A 20,446-nucleotide genomic window follows, 5' to 3' on the forward strand; every position below is an offset into this window, starting at 1 on the left:
TTTTGTATTAGACGTATGCTGAGATGTTCTTTCTAAAACTAGTCTATTTTACACCATACATTAATTATTAGGTTCATCCAATTCCATCCAACTAGAAGAAAAAAAAAATGTAGATAATGTTGGGGTTTTCAAAGAGTGAACACCAAGTCACTAACAAAAGTTTTCTAGATTCCTTTTCAACTAATTATATCTTTTAAGACTCCACAAACACTTCAAGAAAAAACTGTCACTCACACTAAACCTACTTTGGTACTTCCCATGTGAATCAAGAAAAGCAACCAAAACGAGCGAAAGTCTCATTGGAAAAAACCTGCAAATCCGTTCATCTTTATATAACCATCTCTTTTAAACGTCACTTACCTTTTTTTTCTTCTTCTTCTTCTTTAATCACGATTCCTATGAACAAACAACATTCCTTATTCACCTTCATCGTGTTTCATCATCATCTTCCCAACACGATGATGACCACTACTACTACTACTACTACTACTTCTCTCTCCTTGTTCCTCTCTCTACTTCTTATTCTTTCTTGTTTCCTCCAAGTTTCTTCCAACGGAGATGCTGAGATTCTGAGCCGGGTTAAAAAGACCCGACTTCTTGACCCGGATGGAAATTTACAAGATTGGATCATAACCGGAGATAACCGTAATCCGTGTAACTGGACGGGAATCACATGCGACGACAACATCAGAAACGGTAGCACCGTCACTGCCATCGATCTCTCCGGCTATAATATCTTCGGATGGTTTCCTTACGGGTTCTGTCGTATACGTACACTCATCAACATCAATCTTTCTCAAAACAATCTCAACGGCACGATCGATTCAGCTCCTCTCTCGCTCTGTTCTAAAGTTCAGGTTTTGATCCTCAACCTTAACAACTTCTCCGGTAAATTACCTGAATTCTCGCCGGAGTTTCGTAATCTACGCGTTCTCGAATTGGAATCGAATCTCTTCACCGGCGAGATTCCTCAGAGCTACGGGAGATTAACTTCTCTCCAAGTTCTGAACCTTAACGGCAACCCGCTCGGCGGAATCGTTCCGGCGTTTTTGGCTAATCTGACTGGGTTGACTCGTCTTGATCTCGCTTACATCAGTTTCGAGCCTAGTCCGATCCCATCCATCTTCGGGAACTTGACGAAGCTGAGTGAGCTACTGTTAACTAAATCGAACCTCGTAGGAGAAATCCCTCGTTCGATCATGAACCTGGCGTTGCTAGAGAATCTCGATTTAGCTATGAATGCTCTCACCGGAGAAATACCTGAGAGTATCGGTAGACTCAAATCGGTTTATCAAATTGAGCTATTTGATAACCGATTATCTGGAAAATTACCGGAGAGTATCGAGAATTTAACCGAATTGAGGAATTTGGATGTCTCTCAGAACAATCTCACCGGTGAATTGTCGGAAAAAATCGCTGCTCTGCAACTTATCTCGTTCAATCTCAACGATAACTTCTTCACCGGAGAATTGCCAGATCTCGTGGCTCTGAATCCTAATCTCGTCGAGTTTAAGATCTTCAACAACAGCTTCACGGGGACGTTACCTAGGAATCTCGGAAAATTCTCTGGTATATCTGAATTCGATGTCTCCACGAACAGATTCTCCGGCGAATTGCCGCAGTATCTCTGCCACAAAAGAAAACTTCAAAGTATCATCACTTTCAACAATCAATTGAGCGGCGAAATTCCGGAATCTTACGGCGGTTGTGGTTCGCTTAATTACATCCGTATGGCGGATAACAAACTCTCCGGCGAAGTTCCGGTTAGGTTTTGGGAGCTTCCTCTTACTCGTCTCGAGCTAGCCAACAACAATCGGTTACAAGGCTCGATTCCTCCTTCGATATCCAATGCTCGTCATCTATCTCAGCTTGCGATCTCCGGTAACGATTTCTCCGGTGCGATTCCTTCCAGTATCTGTGATCTCGGAGATCTCAGAGTCGTCGATCTTAGCCGCAACCGTTTCTCAGGATCTCTTCCGAAATGCATCAACAAATTGAAGAAGCTAGAGAGACTGGAGATGCAGGAGAACATGCTCGACGGTGAGATTCCGAGTTCGGTGAGTTCGTGCACCCAGTTAACCGAGTTGAATCTCTCGAACAACCGTTTACGCGGCGGAATACCACCGGAACTCGGTGATTTACCGGTTTTGAATTACCTGGATCTCTCTAATAACCAACTCACCGGTGAGATTCCGTCGGAGCTGTTGAAACTGAAGCTTAATCAATTCAACGTCTCCGATAACAAACTCTACGGTAAGATCCCTTTTGGGTTTCAGCAAGACGTTTTTCGATCCGGTTTATTGGGTAACCCGAATCTATGTGGCCCGAATTTAGATCCGATTCGACCTTGCCGATCTAAACCGGAAACTCGGTACATCCTCGCGATCTCAATCCTCTGCATCCTTGTACTAACCGGAGCTTTGGTTTGGCTATTCATCAAAACCAAACCGTTATTCAAGAGAAAACCGAAACCGATTAATAAGGTAATCATTTTCCAGCGGGTCGGGTTCACGGAGGAAGACATATACCCGCAATTAACGGAAGAGAACATAATCGGGTCGGGCGGTTCGGGTTTGGTTTACAAAGTGAAACTCAAGACAGGGCAAACGCTCGCGGTGAAGAAACTCTGGGGAGGACCGGGCCAGAAACCGGAATCTGAATCCGTATTCAGATCCGAAGTAGAGACACTGGGTCGGGTCAGACACGGAAACATCGTGAAGCTTCTTATGTGCTGTAACGGCGATGAGTTTCGGTTTTTGGTGTACGAGTTCATGGAAAACGGAAGCTTGGGTGACGTTTTGCATTCGGAGAAAGAATTGCATTCGGAGAAAGAACATCGTGCCGTTTCTTCACTCGACTGGACGACACGATTTTCGATAGCGGTAGGTGCTGCTCAAGGACTTGCTTATCTACATCATGACTCTGTTCCACCGATTGTTCACCGTGACGTTAAAAGCAATAACATATTGTTGGACCATGAGATGAAGCCACGTGTTGCTGATTTCGGTTTAGCTAAACCGTTAAAGAGAAAAGACAATGATGGTGTCTCCGATGTTTCTACCATGTCTTGTGTTGCTGGAACCTACGGCTACATTGCTCCTGGTAACAATTCTATATCTATAGACTCTATTACTATTCATGAATTAGATATACCAAAGTACCCAAAACTCTGAAGCACTTTTTTTAGTAACATTATTTGAAACTTGTGTTGTTGTTCTGTTTACAGAATATGGTTATACGTCAAAAGTGGACGAAAAGAGTGATGTTTATAGCTTCGGGGTGGTTTTGCTCGAATTGATTACAGGAAAAAGACCGAACGATTCGTGTTTTGGTGAGAATAAGGACATTGTTAAGTTTGCAATGGAAGCAGCTTTGTGTTCTTTTCCGTCACCGGAAGATGGAGCCATGAATCAAGATTCACCAACTAGAAATTATCGAAATCTTGGCAAGCTTGTGGATCCAAAGATGAAACTTTCGATGAGAGAATATGAAGAGATAGAGAAAGTTCTCGACGTTGCATTGCTTTGTACATCGTCGTTTCCGATGAACAGGCCGACCATGAGGAAAGTAGTAGAGTTGCTTAAAGAGAAGAAATCACTCGAGTGATGATACGGTGTCGTTTTTTACTGTCTAATTTTAGTCATAGGCTTTTTATTAATAGGCTTGTCTAATGTTACTTACGTTTGGGCTTTTAGAAAACTAATGAAATATTTGTATGTTTCGTGCCTCAAAAGAATTTAATGACAGAGAGCTTTATATATTACAAGGATACTTCAAAGCCGCCTTTACAATTTTCCTATCCCAGAAAATGGTTTCGACTCACAATCTATTTTCCAGAACCTGAATTACTTGGTGCTTGTGAGTAAGAACATCAAAGTGCCTCTGGAGATTAGGAAAGCTTATCCGTGGATCCTGTGGCAACTATGGAAAAACCGAAATCTTGGTAGCATTGAAGGAAAAAGATTTAGTGCTCCTGCAACAGTTATCAAAATCAGAGATAATGTGCAGGAATGGTTAGATGCTCAAGTCTTGACTGAAAAAGATGTAGTGACACACTATATAAGTGGGGTTCTATTTTTTCTCTTGACATTAGCTCTTTTTGTCTTCCAATTAATGTGTTTGTGTTATGTGAATGATGCTGATATACAAAGAGCCTCGTCGATAAAAGAAAAAAGTATTGGGCCAAACTAAAGGCCCATTATATATTAGCAGGCCTGTTTCTCATAGACTTTGTTACTTTCACCGTCTCCAGTTTAGGGTTTGAGAGACGACCACGTTTCCTCCGTCACGAAACCGCCAGTGACGCTATCGTCTTCACCTTTCGCTTCTTCTTCTTNGGCTGCTTGTGATTTGGCCATGAAGGAGATGGAGTATGATGAGAAGTGGATTAAAGGGTTGCAGGAGANAGAGAATCAATCCACTCAACCATAGAAAAATCGTAAGAACGCGAGCCGAGGTTAAGAATCTATGGCGTCTAAGGTTATTTCTTCCACAATCCGCCGAACTCTAACCAAACCGCACGGCGTTGTTTTCCGGCGTCACAACCTATCGACCGCCGCCGCAGCTGCTGCTACCGATTACGAGGATGAATCGATTATGATGAAAGGAGTTCGAATTTCAGGTAGGCCTCTTTATCTAGATATGCAAGCGACGACTCCGATTGATCCTAGGGTGTTCGATGCGATGAATGATTCTGGTATCAATGAGTACGGGAATCCTCACTCGCGTACGCATCTCTACGGTTGGGAAGCTGAGAACGCCGTCGAAGTCGCACGAATCCAGGTCGCGAAACTGATCGGAGCTTCACCCAAGGAGATCATTTTCATGTCCGGCGCAACGGAGGCGAACAACACCGCCGTTAAAGGAGTGATGCACTTTTACAAGGACACGAAGAAGCACGTTATAACTACTCAGACTGAGCACAAGTGTGTCCTTGATTCTTGTAGGCATTTGCAGCAAGAAGGTTTTGAGGTAACTTACTTACCTGTGAAAACTGATGGATTAGTCGATTTAGAGATGTTGAGAGAAGCTATTAGGCCAGACACAGGGCTAGTTTCTATTATGGCTGTGAACAATGAGATTGGTGTGGTTCAGCCTATGGAGGAGATTGGTCAAATTTGCAAAGAGCACAATGTTCCGTTTCATACTGATGCTGCTCAAGCTATTGGGAAGATACCTGTTGATGTTAAGAAGTGGAATATTGGATTGATGTCAATGAGTGCTCACAAGATCTATGGACCAAAAGGTGTTGGTGCTTTGTTTGTGAGAAGGAGGCCGAGAATCAGGCTTGAGCCACTGATGAATGGTGGAGGTCAGGAGAGGGGTTTGCGTAGTGGTACTGCGGCTACGCAGCAAATCCTTGGGTTTGGAGCTGCTTGTGATTTGGCCATGAAGGAGATGGAGTATGATGAGAAGTGGATTAAAGGGTTGCAGGAGAGGTTGCTCAATGGGATTAGAGAGAAGCTTGATGGTGTTGTGGTGAATGGTTCAATGGAGAGTCGATATTCAGGGAATCTGAATTTGTCTTTTGCTTACGTTGAAGGAGAGAGTCTGTTGATGGGGTTGAAGGAAGTTGCAGTGTCTAGTGGAAGTGCTTGTACTAGTGCGAGTTTGGAGCCTTCGTATGTGTTGAGAGCTCTGGGTGTGGATGAGGACATGGCTCACACTTCGATTAGGTTTGGGATTGGTAGGTTTACCACCAAGGAAGAGATCGATAAAGCTGTCGAACTTACGGTTAAACAAGTTGTGAAGTTGAGGGAAATGAGCCCGCTTTATGAAATGGTTAAAGAAGGTATCGATATCAAGAACATTCAATGGTCTCAACACTGATTCCACAGTTTCCACTCAAACCGTGGGGGGAAACGCCGGTCTGTGCGCAACCGGGGATGAGCCATGCTGAGATGCGAGTATGGACGATGATCTGATCCTGAGTTCTTACTATGCTATGTTGGTAAGTTATCTGTAATGTTTTCTAGAGAGATTCGAAGTGATAGTTTCTTGTGTGGTTTTGTAATAAAGCAGAGCAGGAACACAACTTATTTTCTGGTTTGTGATCCTTTGTGGACGATTAAATTGTAGGTGTTCTGAACCTTAATAGCTTATTACCCGTACTAAGGTAATACACAAGGTTTTTTGTTTGTTTTTTTCTCTCGTTGCTGTAATTTTCGTTCAAAATTACTATTTTCTGTTTTTTTTCTTTCACTCAAAATGATGAATGTTTTCACCTCTTCAATGTCGGCGAGTCACTGAGTTTATGATGATTGAAAAACAAAACATGAAATTAAAATTGACATTAAGAGGACAGCAAATGTATTGTTGAATTTTTTTAGGTTTAAAGCATCACGTCTATAAGGACCTGTACTATTAATGTTCTTACCTTGATGTAAAGTCGAAGTAGACCATAATTATCCCATGTGATTTGGTACACAAAAGTTTTTTAAAATTTTCCGGATCCACGTACGCTCGAGTCGACCTTTGCTACAAACTCAAAATATGTAATGATCCGAATTATGTAATAAATTTTTATATTCTTATTTCTTTTCTGAAATTTGGATAGAAACAAACAAGTATTATAGTAGGTCGTAGGTGGCCCATGGGAAGCATCCAATGGATACAAAACCTCAACTTATAAATTCTCTATGCCAAAATAATTAGAACCATAGGTTATGTTGTATACCACAACCATCCTTCGATTGAGACGTTACATCCCTTCACGTTTATAAACCACACGTTTATATACCTTCTCTTCCTTAACATTTCTCCGTGTTGTTTTTTCTTCTTCTAATTAAATATTTATATGTAAAAAAGAAAGAAAGAAGAGAAACATTTAACTAATGTTTGGTAATTGCAAGCTTTATATTCAATATTTTAGCTAATTTGTAAAGAAGGTGATCAAATGATGATTCATACCCTTATAAATTAGGCGTGTCAAATGGTGTATAGTATAGTAGCTGTAGTATAGTTAAACGAGTAGAAACCTCATAAGGTTTATCAAAAGGAACCACAATTTAAGGCTGATTAATTATTTTAGTTTGCCATATGAATATAAGACGATAACCATTCTCATCCTTGCATTTTCAATGGCATCAAATTTTAGGTCAATTTTAGAATTAAAGTTAATACTAGATGATTATAAATGAGTAGGCCAAGAGAGGGCTTGCAGTTAGCTGTGTGGAAAAGCTAAACCATGTCTCTTTGTGTTAAGATGACACCGTCCACGTCAGCGTCTTAAAACCCCAAAGCCCGTTGGCAATGATAAGGTTTGGCAACAAAAATGAATTTGTGTGTATAAATACATACATGCACACTTATCACTCTCTACTCACTTTAAAAACAAACTCACAAGTAAAAAAAATATAGACATTGTTTTTAAATACAAGTCCCATGGCTAAGATATATTTCCCTTCTTTTCTCGATACTTATGTTCTTTGCATTCTTACTCTCTTTGCGGTGATGTTCATCCGTAGTTCTGCTCGGCCCACGACATTCGCCGAGGATTTCAAAGCCGCATGGTCGGAATCTCACATCCGCCAAATGGACGGTGGAAAAGCTATCCAGCTTGTCCTTGACCAGAGCACAGGTACACACACATAAATATCACATAACAGTAGGCTTTATGTTGTAAGTTATAACATACCCTCAAATGTTCGTATTTGTCTTTTAAAGGATGTGGATTTGCTTCCAAAAGAAAGTATCTATTCGGACGAGTGAGCATGAAGATCAAACTTATTCCCGGAGACTCTGCCGGTACGGTCACCGCCTTCTACGTGAGTCTATCATTTTACTCCACTAGTTTTGAAAAAGTTTACACATTCACTACCAAATGGTTGTTTCTTGAAACATTAACGGTTACTATTCATTCATATGTATATCTATAGATGAACTCCGATACGAACACGGTGAGAGATGAGCTAGATTTCGAGTTCTTGGGAAACCGAAGTGGTCAACCTTACTCAGTGCAAACAAACATATTTGCTCATGGTAAAGGAGATAGAGAACAAAGAGTTAATCTTTGGTTCGACCCGGCTTTGGATTTCCACACTTACACTATCTTATGGTCACACAAACACATTGTGTAAGTTTCTCTCTTATACGTACAACTTTCGAATAGAATCAACATTTACTGTTTCCAAATTTTTTACCATTTTACTTTTTGGAGAAAAACTTAATTTAACGTTCGGTTTATGTATTTTGGTTAATCAGTTTTTACGTAGACGATGTGCCAATAAGAGAATACAAAAACAACGAAGCCAAGAACATAGCTTACCCAACATCACAACCTATGGGAGTTTACTCAACATTATGGGAAGCCGATGATTGGGCGACACGTGGTGGATTAGAGAAGATTGATTGGAAAAAAGCTCCCTTCTACGCTTATTACAAAGATTTTGACATCGAAGGTTGTCCTGTTCCTGGACCAACCTCTTGTCCATCGAACCCTCACAATTGGTGGGAAGGTTATGCTTATCAGTCGCTTAACGCCGTCGAAGCTCGCCGTTACCGATGGGTTAGAGTAAACCATATGGTTTATGATTATTGTACCGACCGGTCTAGGTTTCCAGTCCCACCACCCGAGTGTCGTGCTTGAAAATAATACCATACGTACGCTTTACAATGATCATGTTTCGTCTTGTACGAGAATTTTTCTATAAAAACTGTGGGAAAAATGTGGATTGTATTGTCCTTTTATGCAATTGTGCAGACGTACTTAATTAGTGCGCCATGTGTATAGATGTATAATGGTTATTTTGTGGTTGAAAATTTATAATAAACATGGATTTTTGCGAACAAAATGTTAAAATGATAATATAAATGTATTGCATAATGTTTGTTCTTTAGCGTTACAAATTACAAACATATTTAATAAGCTGACACTTTTTATATAATGAAAGAATTCAAAAGCTATATAGATGTGTTTTACAAGGATTTGTTGCAGGAAGTCAGATATATTATTGGTTTAGGCTATATGGTCCCATTTCCAGCAAAGGCGTCAGATTTGCATTTAACAGTAGTAAGAAAATGTCTTATCAAGTTCAGAACTTGTTGAAATAATGTAAAACTCATTAAGATATGTTGCCAAGAAAACAAACTTAAATTTATTGGGATTGGATGTAATATCTAAATTTTTCTGGCCCTTCATCTTCCAAAAGTTCTTGTTGAATGCACACTAATCAGAGATATTTCTAAGATGATTGATAAGATTTACAATTCTATATAGCTAGTAGTATAAGACTGACATTACTTATTTATAAGAAGAAAAAAAAAGCAAAGAATTATATAAACCGTGAAGGAAAGAGTAGCATTACTAGCATACTGTCGAGAGTGGTGTGAGCTTTATCTCTTTACTACATGTACCCAGTAAGTAATCAAAAATTCACCTTCATACTTTCATCTCTATATGAAACTTCTCTAAGACTGAACCACTTAATCTTGGTTTGTTTGATTGGTTTAGTACATAGAGTAATTTAATTTGTTTAGATTATATTAGTTCTTAAACATAGATTGATTAAGCCACCGACAGTACTAGTACAGCTGGAGAATAAGGATGCAGCCGTGGAGAAAAAGGCAAATAATAGCATTCAAGTCCTCTTTTTTCTTCGAAATTACTTTAAGTAAAAGAGTTATTGCTTGGAACTCCACATTGATGGTGATTGATAGAACAGCCTTTGGAATTGAGTGGCCAGAAGGAAAAAAGAAGGTACATTCACATTTCTTATTTGAAAGCTACTTGAGTTCTATCTTAAACGTACAGAAGAAAAATAGTAAAAAAGGGAGTTTTGTCCTCACTAGTCCACTACTACTACTCATCACTACTGTACTAACTCTTCCTCTTTGTGTCACGTTTCACTAGAACATTCAGAATCAGCTGCCTAATTTTGATGGTTTCTCTACTCTATTTGTTGTTGATCTTGACTGCGACTGGGTCTGAACAGTAAGGGCAGTTCCCAAACAGAACATCAAAAGACCTGCAAGAAATTAGATCACACTTGAGCTTGAGTATAAGGCTTGTGTGTGTGTTTTGCTATGTGAGATAAAGAAAGTGATTAGAGTTTCTACTTACTGTCTTGTTGTTGTGATAGATCTTAACCAGTCTGTGAGGCAAAGGCTATGGAAAGACTTATTACAACTGATGTTTTCGCATGTGTAGTCTGTTGGCGTCCCACTTCTAGCTCCGAGCTCCTCATCTTAGTTTAAAGTAAATGAGAAGTTAGTGAACCATCAGAGCAAATTTTTAATCTGAACTATGAAGAATCAAATATTTATTCGGTTTGACAAATCACCTGTGGGTAGAAACTGCGCATAGCAGATTCCACATTCAATTGGCTGATGATCATCCTCCTCTCGGAGACCTGGGGGCTTTGGAAGCTCAGTACCTAGAATACATTCGAGGTTCTCACGAAATGATATTTCCTTTGACCTGTGTGATTACAATTAATCGTGATTCCTGCTTTCACACAATCAATAAAGCTTACTTTTCTAATTCAGCCAATACTCGAAAGAGATTTTAAACTGGGAGAGAAGAGACAAAAGATGTTTACCATTTTTTGCTATTTCTTCTCCATAACTTATGTAAGTTGTTCATATGCATAGCTGGAGGCAAAGGGCCAATAAACCGGCACCTGTCTAAGCAATTCACTGTTAGAAAATGTCGACAAGTAGGTTACTGTCAGTGTGTGTTTAGAAACATACTCTGGTAGGGATTTAGGGTCGTTGAAGTCGATATGAACAAGGATGATGCAGTCATTCCCTGAGAAGAATGAACCAAGTAAAAAATAGATAAAATTTGAAATGTTATAACACAGAACTAAAAGTGATTAGAGAAAAAAAAAAAGAGTGTTGAAGGTGTAATACCAGCATGAATCCGACGGACAGAAGAAGCACGAGATGGTTGCTTAGCATCAACAACACAGAAAGACTTGTCAATATCATCCAAGACAGACCAAAATTCTTGAAGATTGTCCAAATGCTGTTAGCAGAAAATTCTGATTTATGCATTTTGCTCGGTTAAATGGGTTAAAAAAAAAAGAGAGAGAAATGTAGCGAAGTCTTAAAAAGCTAGCTACCTTTTGGAATTGGTGCATCACATCCTTCAATCTTGACCTTGTTGACCATTCTAAAGTAAACATATAAGGCACATCCTGGCGTCAAGCAAAAGTTAACCGAGCAATTCCGTAAACTACTAGGGAGAGTGTAAAAAACATAAGAAAAAAACACACAAAACGAACCGCGGAAACAGAAGGTGGAGATTTAGGATAGTCTCTACCCAGTTGGATTTCTAAAATGTGTGCCCTTCCCTTGTTATCTCTGTACTTACATAACAATACAAGATGATAATGCTCAGAACACAAAGCTTAAACAAGTCACACGAAGATTGAACAATTCTAGACAGTAGCCATTAAAACCCTAAAAAAGAAATGTTCTGGAGCTTACAGAATGTGAAAGCTGAAAAACGTTAAATCTCCACCTAATCTTCTTAGCGGTTCCCATCCAATTTCCTCAATCTAACACAAAAACCCGATTCGTTCCATCAACCAAAATTGAATATTGTTGAAGAAGAAGAAAGAATAAAGATGGATAGAGATCATTAAACTAACCTCCGTGTAAACAATGCGGTAAAACGACGACGATTTGGCTAATTCCTCACATCTTGCACGTCCTCCTCCTATACATTCCTCAGATAAATTGTTACCAGAAGAAGAAGCATTCATCTTCATTATCTACTCCACTCAGATCACATCTTCAACCTCTGGAAACTTTTGGAGTTAGTGGGTGTTTTCTGTGATGAATTCGAGTGCTGCGATATGGGCCAATAGGCCCAATAGATAGAATGAATCTTATTAAGGGCCCATTCACTTCTCTTCTTCTCTATTAATAATATCTTTCTTATTCGGATTAGGTATAGACTTGTCCTTGTAGCCAAACATGGATTTTTTTTAACAAGGCGGTGGTGCACCTACTTTTTCTTTTTCTTTTTCTTTTTCTTTTCTTTCTTTCTTTCTTTCTTTCTTTCTTTCTCTGTCATGTAGAAGAAGCCACTTCACTGAGTCTCGCCCTCATCTTTGATCCAGGTTCGTCTTCTTCTCCTTCCTCGTGAATCTTCCTACTTAATTTTTGTTTGTTGATCATGTTAGTTTTTTTTTAACCCGGAGGAAAAATTTCTGAAAACGAAGGTTTGTTGATCATATTTGGGAGTTTTTTTTTCCCGATCATCTGAACAAATCAGATCGCTGAGAGACTGTGGAATTGATATGTTATTTTCATTTCAGATTTTCTAATTTCTTTGGTGTTTGCATGAGATATATTACTCGTTTAGCCATTAATTACTTGTTTATTTCTTTGTTTTGAGTATTTTATTGTCTTGTTGTTTAATGGATTATTTACAGGTTCAGAGGAAAAAAACAAAAACGATTGAGAGAATTCGAGAGTCTGGGGCTGGCTGTATGATTTGTTGTTTTACATAGATTACTTAAAAAGTTATGGTTTGGTTTAGAACTGGTTCCTCTGTGGCTAAGCTTGCCATAAGAAGGACACTGTCTCAGTCTCAGTCTCAGTGGTGTTCTTATGCTACTAGAACAAGGGTTTTGCCTTCTCAAACCAGATGTTTTCACTCTACTATACTCAAATCAAAGGCAGAGTCTGCTGCACCTGTTCCACGTCCTGTCCCACTTTCTAAGCTAACTGATAGTTTCTTAGATGGGACTAGCAGTGTGTATCTGGAGGAGCTACAAAGAGCTTGGGAAGCTGATCCCGACAGTGTTGATGAGTCTTGGGATAACTTCTTTAGGAATTTCGTGGGTCAGGCTTCTACGTCGCCTGGTATCTCGGGGCAAACCATTCAAGAAAGCATGCGTTTGTTGTTGCTAGTTAGAGCTTACCAGGTTAATGGCCACATGAAGGCCAAGCTTGACCCTTTGGGTCTGGAGGAGAGAGATATTCCTGAGGATCTTACGCCAGGTCTTTATGGGTTTACTGAGGCTGATCTTGATCGGGAGTTTTTTCTTGGTGTATGGAGGATGTCAGGGTTTCTCTCTGAGAACCGTCCCGTTCAAACACTAAGGGCTATACTCTCGAGGCTTGAGCAGGCTTACTGTGGGACTATAGGGTATGAGTACATGCACATTGCTGATAGAGAAAAATGTAACTGGTTGAGAGACAAGATCGAGACCCCAACACCTCGTCAGTACCATAGTGAGCGTCGGATGGTTATTTATGATAGGCTTGCCTGGAGCACACAGTTTGAGAATTTCTTGGCTTCTAAGTGGACCACGGCTAAACGATTTGGACTTGAAGGTGCTGAGTCTTTGATTCCTGGCATGAAGGAGATGTTTGATAGGGCTGCAGATCTTGGGGTAGAGAACATAGTTATCGGTATGCCTCACAGGGGTCGGCTTAATGTTTTGGGTAATGTTGTTAGAAAACCTCTGCGTCAGATATTCAGTGAGTTTAGCGGGGGTACTAGGCCAGTAGATGAAGTTGGGCTCTACACTGGAACAGGTGATGTGAAGTACCACTTGGGTACATCTTATGATCGCCCAACTAGAGGAGGCAAACATCTCCACTTGTCTTTGGTAGCAAATCCCAGTCACTTGGAAGCAGTAGATCCTGTTGTGATGGGTAAAACCAGAGCGAAACAATATTACACAAAAGACGAGAACAGAACAAAGAACATGGGTATTTTGATTCATGGGGATGGTAGCTTTGCCGGACAAGGTGTGGTATATGAAACTCTGCATCTTAGTGCACTTCCTAACTACTGTACTGGTGGAACAGTGCACATTGTGGTGAATAATCAGGTGGCTTTCACAACCGATCCCAGGGCAGGAAGGTCTTCACAGTATTGCACTGATGTTGCAAAGGCTTTAAGTGCCCCAATTTTCCATGTTAATGCGGATGACANCGAGTCTTTGATTCCTGGCATGAAGGAGATGTTTGATAGGGCTGCAGATCTTGGGGTAGAGAGCATCGTTATCGGTATGCCTCACAGGGGTCGACTTAATGTTTTGGGTAATGTTGTTAGAAAACCTCTGCGTCAGATATTCAGTGAGTTTAGCGGGGGTACTAGGCCAGTAGATGAAGTTGGGCTCTACACTGGAACAGGTGATGTGAAGTACCACTTGGGTACATCTTATGATCGCCCAACTAGAGGAGGCAAACATCTCCACTTGTCTTTGGTAGCAAATCCCAGTCACTTGGAAGCAGTGGATCCTGTTGTGATGGGTAAAACCAGAGCGAAACAATATTACACAAAAGACGAGAACAGAACAAAGAACATGGGTATTTTGATCCATGGGGATGGTAGCTTTGCCGGACAAGGTGTGGTATATGAAACTCTGCATCTTAGTGCACTTCCTAACTACTGTACTGGTGGAACAGTGCACATTGTGGTGAATAATCAGGTGGCTTTCACAACCGATCCCAGGGCAGGAAGGTCTTCACAGTATTGCACTGATGTTGCAAAGGCTTTAAGTGCCCCAATTTTCCATGTTAATGCGGATGACATTGAAGCAGTAGTGCATGCATGTGAGCTTGCTGCCGAGTGGCGCCAGACATTCCATTCTGATGTTGTTGTTGATTTAGTTTGCTACCGTCGCTTTGGACATAACGAGATAGACGAACCATCCTTCACCCAACCAAAAATGTACAAGGTCTGCCTATTTTATTATCTATCAGTCTCTTGGAAATAACTTTTTCCCAATTCCAGTTTCCATTTTAGTCTTTTCAGGATTTCTTCTCTTTCTTGAAGGATGTTACTTGTTGTTTATAGGTGATACGCAGTCATCCCTCCTCGCTTCAAATCTACCAGGAAAAGCTTTTGGAATCTGGAAAGGTAACCCAAGAAGATATTGATAAGATTCAAAAGAAAGTAAGTTCTATCCTAAATGAAGAATTTGGGGCAAGTAAAGATTATATTCCCCAAAAACGTGACTGGCTGGCAAGTCATTGGACTGGATTCAAGTCACCGGAGCAGATTTCTAGGGTCCGAAACACTGGGTATGAACATTTTCATTTTATTTAAGTTTGTCATTACTTTTTTGTCTATTTTATTCCTTGTTTTCTTGCAGAGTGAAGCCAGAGATTTTGAAGAATGTGGGAAAGGCAATCTCAACTTTCCCAGAGAACTTCAAGCCACACAGAGGGGTGAAAAGAGTTTATGAGCAACGTGCTCAAATGATTGAATCGGGAGAAGGCATTGACTGGGGACTAGGAGAAGCTCTTGCTTTTGCTACACTGGTTGTGGAAGGCAACCACGTCCGGCTAAGTGGTCAAGATGTTGAAAGAGGAACGTTCAGTCATAGACACTCAGTACTTCATGATCAAGAAACCGGCAAGCAATATTGCCCCTTAGATCACCTGACTATGAACCAAGACCCTGAAATGTTCACTGTCAGCAACAGGCATGTTTTGTGAATCTCTATATATGGTCACCAATTTTCAATTTTTATTGCATGATCCTCACAGTTACGTTCTTGTGTATACAGTTCTCTTTCAGAATTTGGTGTTCTTGGATTCGAACTAGGTTACTCGATGGAGAATCCCAATTCTCTGGTAATATGGGAAGCTCAGTTTGGAGACTTTGCTAATGGCGCACAGGTTATGTTTGATCAGTTCATTAGCAGTGGGGAAGCCAAATGGCTCCGTCAAACCGGTCTAGTTGTTCTACTTCCTCATGGCTATGATGGTCAGGGTCCTGAGCATTCCAGTGGAAGATTGGAACGTTTCCTTCAGGTATATTATATAACCAATGCTCACCATTAAGTTTGTCTCTACTTTTTGTGTTCATCTGTTAATTTTCATCTGCAGATGAGTGATGACAATCCCTATGTTATCCCTGAGATGGATCCAACTCTTCGTAAGCAGATTCAAGAATGTAATTGGCAAGTTGTTAATGTTACGACACCTGCCAACTATTTCCATGTTCTGCGTCGACAGGTAAAACTAATACGAAGTGTATTTTAAACTTCACACACATACGCACTTGATATCATCCATTTGCAGATACACAGGGACTTCCGCAAGCCTCTTATAGTGATGGCTCCCAAAAATTTGCTTCGTCACAAACAGTGTGTATCTAATCTCTCGGAATTTGATGATGTAAAAGGACATCCTGGTTTCGACAAGCAAGGAACTCGATTTAAGCGGTTGATCAAAGATCAAAGTGATCACTCTGATCTTGAAGAAGGTATAAGACGTCTAGTCCTCTGCTCTGGGAAGGTAAACAAAACGTCCCAGTTTTTCCTTCATTTGCTAACAAGGTTTTGACATTCTGAAATTTAAAACTTGTAAATGTTGATGAATCAGGTCTACTATGAGCTTGACGAAGAGCGAAAGAAGTCTGAAACAAAGGATGTAGCCATTTGCAGGGTAGAGCAGCTTTGCCCATTCCCTTATGATCTCATTCAAAGAGAACTAAAGCGATATCCAAGTAGGTGTTGAAACTCAGGATTGTGTTTAATGGTTTTGGTTGAATGTCGAATTCTCTGAATAACTTGTTCTTGTGTTTAACAGATGCAGAGATTGTGTGGTGTCAAGAAGAGCCGATGAACATGGGAGGATACCAATACATAGCACCAAGGCTTTGCACTGCGATGAAAGCGCTGCAAAGAGGAAACTTCAACGACATAAAATATGTAGGTCGTCTTCCTTCAGCTGCTACAGCGACAGGATTTTACCAGCTTCATGTTAAGGAGCAGACTGATCTTGTGAAGAAAGCCCTTCAACCTGAACCCATCACCCCCGTCGTCCCTTAGAAAAGACAGCTTGAGACTGTATAAAGAAAGACAACAAAATAAAGATACAGGAGAGAATCTTTGGTTACCAAAAAGTGCCACTGGAAATAAACAGATGGTTGCTACAAGAGAATTGATGCCCTAATGCAACCATTTAGATATTGATCTCATTAAAGGAGTTTGTTTATACTTGTTTCGTTTAAAACGCAAGAGCTTGTTTTTTCTTCTTCTTTAGATTATTGTTCTTCACTTCTTCTGTACTGTAGAGTTTTAGAAAAATAATCTACCTCTCTGTCTCGTGTCTGCTTAACTAATCTAATCCATGGTTAAGATTCTAGTATACAATACACCCAAATTGACCAACTTTATCTTAACACAAAAGATTAAGAGAATATAAATTCAGTTTGGTTCGGTTTGAAAAATTTAGGTTTGCGTTTGGGTTTGGTATCAGAAGATTAACTAAATTAGTAGGATTGAGTTTGGTTTATTCGGTAGACCGTTTTGAATTAATATGATAATTTGGTTCAATGTCGGTTTGATGGGATTTTTTGGTTCGGTTTAATGTCCACCCTTTAGTGACTGTTACTGTGTAAAAGTATCAGTAAAGCTTGGGGGGCTTGAGAGAGAGAGAGAGAGAGAGAGAGAGAGAGAGAGAGAGTCATGGCGAACCAGTTTTGCGTGCTTCTGATCATCACTTTCGTTTACGTCATCACTATCTCGTCTTCTTTCAAGCTTTTACCTCGTTTCCCTCGCTACAATAACCAGAACCGAGCCAGAATCAAGCCGTTCCGGGGAGATCGAAACGAGTACCGATACGAGACCAAGTTCTTCTCTCAGCAGCTTGACCACTTCAGCTTCGCCGATCTTCCCAAATTCCAGCAACGATATCTTATCAATTCCGATCACTGGCTTGGTGCCTCTTCGCTCGCGCCTATCTTCCTCTACTGCGGCAACGAAGGTGATATTGAATGGTTTGCTACAAATTCTGGATTCATTTGGGACATCGCTCCTAAGTTTGGTGCCTTGCTTGTTTTCCCGGAGGTTCGTTTTTGTGTTTTCTCTCCTCTTTGATTTCCCCAAAATTAGCAATTCGTTACTGATTTTAGGGATTTTGGTATAGCATAGGTATTATGGAGAGTCGATGCCTTATGGAAGCAGGGATGAAGCTTACAAGAACGCTACCACTTTATCATATCTCACAACTGAGCAAGCCCTTGCTGATTTTGCTGTTTTTGTGACTGATTTGAAACGCAACTTGTCTGCTGAAGCATGCCCAGTTGTGTTGTTTGGTGGATCATATGGTGGAAGTAAGTAAGGAATCATATAGAATGTTTTTGTGTTGGTGGAATGAGAACGCTTTTGGATGAGATTATTTATTTTGTTTTTGTTGTTTACTGATATACAACAGTGTTAGCAGCATGGATGAGGCTTAAGTATCCTCACATTGCAATAGGAGCTTTAGCTTCCTCCGCTCCAATTCTTCAGTTTGAAGATATTGTTCCTCCTGAGACATTTTATGACATTGCATCAAATGATTTCAAGGTTAGTCAATTGACTTTATTATGTCTTTCTCGTTTCATATCGTGATTGTGTTATTGGTTGTGGTTGTTGTAGCGTGAGAGTATTAGCTGCTTCAACACTATTAAGAACTCATGGGATGCAATAATAGCTGAGGGTCAGAAGGAGAATGGCCTTCAGCAGTTGACGAAAACTTTCCACTTTTGTAGGTAAACAAATAAATCGGAGTTAGTGTGCGCTTGTAAAGCGTACTAAATAGTAATACTGTAATGGTTTGTTGCTCTATCTTCAGGGTGTTGAACAGTACTGATGACCTTTCCGACTGGCTGGACTCTGCTTATAGTTATTTGGCAATGGTGGACTATCCATATCCTGCTGACTTCATGATGCCTTTGCCTGGACATCCCATTAGAGAGGTATATTTTCGGAAAGTAACACTTTATGATTTTCCAATATTATTTTCCCAAAACCATATGATAGGAGAAAATCCAAGAATACTCATTTGGATTGTCATCATTTGATTATCTTTCTATAGGTCTGCAGAAAAATTGACGGTGCAAATAGTGATGCTAGCATCCTAGATCGTATATATGCAGGAGTAAGTGTGTACTACAATTACACTGGGAATGTTGACTGCTTCGAGTTGGATGACGACCCTCATGGTTTGGACGGATGGAACTGGCAGGTACGAAGAACAACTGCCTTTCTTTGTCTTCCTTTTTCCGATAATTGTCAGTGAATCTACCAGTTAAGCACTTTCAATATCTGTTTACAATAGGCGTGCACGGAGATGGTAATGCCGATGTCTAGCAGCCAGGAAAACAGCATGTTTCCAGCTGATGATTTCAATTACTCTTCGTACAAAGAGGAATGCTGGGATACATTCCGAGTCAATCCAAGACCCAAATGGGCCACAACAGAGTTCGGTGGACATGTAAGACATTCTTTTGATAAACTCAAAGATTCATTCTATGTCATAATCTGAATCTTTACCCTCTCTCTCTCTCTAATGTAAAAGGACATAGAGACCACACTGAAGTCGTTTGGAAGTAACATCATTTTCTCAAATGGTCTGTTAGATCCTTGGAGTGGTGGTAGGTAAGTACATTACTCCCTTTACCTCAGACCCGAGACCTATTTTACAAAACAGATCTCGTAATAGGATGAATGGTTGATTTGACTCCTAAAAATGCAGTGTTCTCAAGAACTTATCGGATACCATTGTTGCTCTTGTCACGAAAGAAGGTATAACTCAAAGCCTCAACAATCTCTCATGTAACTCGTATGTTCGTTCATTTGCATTGGCTTGACCGTTTAATCATGATAGCAGCAGTCTACTTGTCATTAAATCCCATAAACCCACAATTCAAATCAATGCTATGAATTAGTTTGGTATATCTATCTATCTCAAATCATCCGTTCTCTTTCAAAATCAGAAACAAGGTTGATGATGGCTTCTTTTTTTTCTCAGGTGCACATCATTTGGATCTACGACCATCGACACCAAATGACCCAAAATGGCTTGTGGACCAGCGAGAAGCGGAGATAGGGTTGATTGAAGGATGGATTGAAACTTATCGACTTGAAAAAGAAGCAAAGGTTTCTTTGTTAAAACGTTCTTGGTAGGAGAAGAATGTAAAGAATCATCGTCCAACGAAATTCGGAAGCTGGAAACTCTCTAACCGATCCATCGGGTTTAATAAAAAAGATACAAAAGAAAGACAAAATTAATAGTAGTAGTTATGAGTAGGCTGGCTATACACACAACACATCTGTCAAGTGAGTAAAGAAGTTCTTAAAGAATCATATCTTTTAAATATTAAATTTTCAGTGACATCTGGTTTAAAACTTTTAAGTGAAGGACAGAGTATGAGACAATTAGTGGTTACGCTAGAAAAATCTAAAATTTAATTACCAACAGTCACGACTCTTTGGAAAATTTAATTACCATATTAATCACTTTCTTTTAAACTAAATGGAAAATTTTGGTATTGGCCGCTAAAAACGAGCAGTCAAACTATCAAAAAGGCTTTAAAACGCCGACGTTTTGATAGTTTGACTGCTCGAATAAAAAACCCCTTTTGACTAAATCGTCGACCTAAAAAAAAGAGAGAGACTAGACTTCTCTACGACGCACTGTCACAGAACCTTTCTTTGTTGTTGTGAGGGAGAGAGATAAAAAAAAAAAAAAAAAAAAAAAA

General features: G+C 40.0%; 6 protein-coding genes across 9 annotated transcripts; 5 read left to right on the top strand and 1 right to left on the bottom strand.

The window, feature by feature from the left end:
* On the top strand, nt 1-3,763 carry LOC104727232 (LRR receptor-like serine/threonine-protein kinase HSL2). The gene is made up of 2 exons (XM_010446284.2): nt 1-3,102; nt 3,227-3,763. The coding sequence occupies exons 1-2, from the start codon at nt 399-401 to the stop codon at nt 3,604-3,606; spliced, it is 3,084 nt and encodes a 1,027-aa protein (XP_010444586.1). The 5' UTR covers nt 1-398; the 3' UTR covers nt 3,607-3,763.
* On the top strand, nt 4,413-6,191 carry LOC104727233 (cysteine desulfurase, mitochondrial). Its single transcript, XM_010446285.2, has one exon. The coding sequence runs from the start codon at nt 4,468-4,470 to the stop codon at nt 5,827-5,829; it is 1,362 nt and encodes a 453-aa protein (XP_010444587.1). The 5' UTR covers nt 4,413-4,467; the 3' UTR covers nt 5,830-6,191.
* Nucleotides 7,316-8,792, top strand: LOC104727234 (probable xyloglucan endotransglucosylase/hydrolase protein 6). Its single transcript, XM_010446286.2, has 4 exons — nt 7,316-7,579; nt 7,666-7,766; nt 7,878-8,074; nt 8,203-8,792. Exons 1-4 carry the CDS (start codon nt 7,384-7,386, stop codon nt 8,585-8,587), a joined length of 879 nt encoding a protein of 292 aa, XP_010444588.1. The 5' UTR covers nt 7,316-7,383; the 3' UTR covers nt 8,588-8,792.
* Nucleotides 9,672-11,756, bottom strand: LOC104727235 (E3 ubiquitin-protein ligase FANCL-like). 3 transcript variants are annotated; one of them, XM_010446289.2, is made up of 10 exons: nt 11,595-11,756; nt 11,431-11,501; nt 11,226-11,304; nt 11,064-11,138; nt 10,852-10,891; nt 10,690-10,747; nt 10,539-10,619; nt 10,281-10,417; nt 10,061-10,184; nt 9,672-9,965 (listed from the first exon to the last, which is right to left on the bottom strand). In XM_010446289.2, the coding sequence occupies exons 1-10, from the start codon at nt 11,712-11,714 to the stop codon at nt 9,893-9,895; spliced, it is 858 nt and encodes a 285-aa protein (XP_010444591.1). In that variant the 5' UTR covers nt 11,715-11,756; the 3' UTR covers nt 9,672-9,892. The 3 variants fall into 3 exon arrangements, with proteins under 3 accessions (XP_010444591.1, XP_010444590.1, XP_010444592.1); XM_010446288.2 differs by having other exon boundaries at nt 10,852-10,966; XM_010446290.2 differs by having other exon boundaries at nt 10,852-10,966; nt 11,226-11,309; nt 11,595-11,685.
* Nucleotides 11,972-17,041, top strand: LOC104727236 (2-oxoglutarate dehydrogenase, mitochondrial-like). Of its 2 annotated transcripts, none has more exons than XM_010446291.2 (10): nt 11,972-12,068; nt 12,384-13,494; nt 14,098-14,645; nt 14,765-14,991; nt 15,063-15,395; nt 15,480-15,726; nt 15,802-15,930; nt 15,997-16,212; nt 16,300-16,423; nt 16,507-17,041. In XM_010446291.2, exons 2-10 carry the CDS (start codon nt 12,477-12,479, stop codon nt 16,746-16,748), a joined length of 3,084 nt encoding a protein of 1,027 aa, XP_010444593.1. In that variant the 5' UTR covers nt 11,972-12,068; nt 12,384-12,476; the 3' UTR covers nt 16,749-17,041. The 2 variants fall into 2 exon arrangements, with proteins under 2 accessions (XP_010444593.1, XP_019088076.1); XM_019232531.1 differs by having other exon boundaries at nt 12,384-13,294; nt 13,898-14,645.
* Nucleotides 17,333-20,053, top strand: LOC104727238 (lysosomal Pro-X carboxypeptidase-like). Its single transcript, XM_010446292.2, has 10 exons — nt 17,333-17,768; nt 17,848-18,034; nt 18,136-18,269; nt 18,342-18,454; nt 18,538-18,661; nt 18,781-18,930; nt 19,024-19,179; nt 19,264-19,343; nt 19,441-19,490; nt 19,717-20,053. Exons 1-10 carry the CDS (start codon nt 17,388-17,390, stop codon nt 19,869-19,871), a joined length of 1,530 nt encoding a protein of 509 aa, XP_010444594.1. The 5' UTR covers nt 17,333-17,387; the 3' UTR covers nt 19,872-20,053.

The sequence above is a fragment of the Camelina sativa genome, chromosome 11 (genome assembly GCF_000633955.1).
Source record: "Camelina sativa cultivar DH55 chromosome 11, Cs, whole genome shotgun sequence".
Classification (NCBI taxonomy): domain Eukaryota; kingdom Viridiplantae; phylum Streptophyta; class Magnoliopsida; order Brassicales; family Brassicaceae; genus Camelina; species Camelina sativa.

What these genes read in the sequence shown, in the direction of transcription:
- LOC104727232 (XM_010446284.2), top strand. Translation starts at nt 399, where the DNA reads ATGAACAAACAACATTCCTTATTCACCTTCATCGTGTTTCATCATCAT. An exon ending in CTACGGCTACATTGCTCCTG is followed by an intron (nt 3,103 to 3,226) that starts GTAACAATTCTA and finishes TTCTGTTTACAG; the next exon opens with AATATGGTTATACGTCAAAA.
- LOC104727233 (XM_010446285.2), top strand. Translation starts at nt 4,468, where the DNA reads ATGGCGTCTAAGGTTATTTCTTCCACAATCCGCCGAACTCTAACCAAA.
- LOC104727234 (XM_010446286.2), top strand. Translation starts at nt 7,384, where the DNA reads ATGGCTAAGATATATTTCCCTTCTTTTCTCGATACTTATGTTCTTTGC. An exon ending in GTACGGTCACCGCCTTCTAC is followed by an intron (nt 7,767 to 7,877) that starts GTGAGTCTATCA and finishes GTATATCTATAG; the next exon opens with ATGAACTCCGATACGAACAC. An exon ending in TGGTCACACAAACACATTGT is followed by an intron (nt 8,075 to 8,202) that starts GTAAGTTTCTCT and finishes TTGGTTAATCAG; the next exon opens with TTTTTACGTAGACGATGTGC.
- LOC104727235 (XM_010446288.2), bottom strand. Translation starts at nt 11,714, where the DNA reads ATGAAGATGAATGCTTCTTCTTCTGGTAACAATTTATCTGAGGAATGT. An exon ending in TGTCCGTCGGATTCATGCTG is followed by an intron (nt 10,748 to 10,851) that starts GTATTACACCTT and finishes CATTCTTCTCAG; the next exon opens with GGAATGACTGCATCATCCTT. An exon ending in GACCCTAAATCCCTACCAGA is followed by an intron (nt 10,620 to 10,689) that starts GTATGTTTCTAA and finishes TTGCTTAGACAG; the next exon opens with GTGCCGGTTTATTGGCCCTT.
- LOC104727236 (XM_010446291.2), top strand. Translation starts at nt 12,477, where the DNA reads ATGGTTTGGTTTAGAACTGGTTCCTCTGTGGCTAAGCTTGCCATAAGA. An exon ending in TGGGCTCTACACTGGAACAG is followed by an intron (nt 13,495 to 14,097) that starts GTGATGTGAAGT and finishes ACACTGGAACAG; the next exon opens with GTGATGTGAAGTACCACTTG. An exon ending in CCCAACCAAAAATGTACAAG is followed by an intron (nt 14,646 to 14,764) that starts GTCTGCCTATTT and finishes TGTTGTTTATAG; the next exon opens with GTGATACGCAGTCATCCCTC.
- LOC104727238 (XM_010446292.2), top strand. Translation starts at nt 17,388, where the DNA reads ATGGCGAACCAGTTTTGCGTGCTTCTGATCATCACTTTCGTTTACGTC. An exon ending in CCTTGCTTGTTTTCCCGGAG is followed by an intron (nt 17,769 to 17,847) that starts GTTCGTTTTTGT and finishes ATTTTGGTATAG; the next exon opens with CATAGGTATTATGGAGAGTC. An exon ending in TTGCATCAAATGATTTCAAG is followed by an intron (nt 18,270 to 18,341) that starts GTTAGTCAATTG and finishes TGGTTGTTGTAG; the next exon opens with CGTGAGAGTATTAGCTGCTT.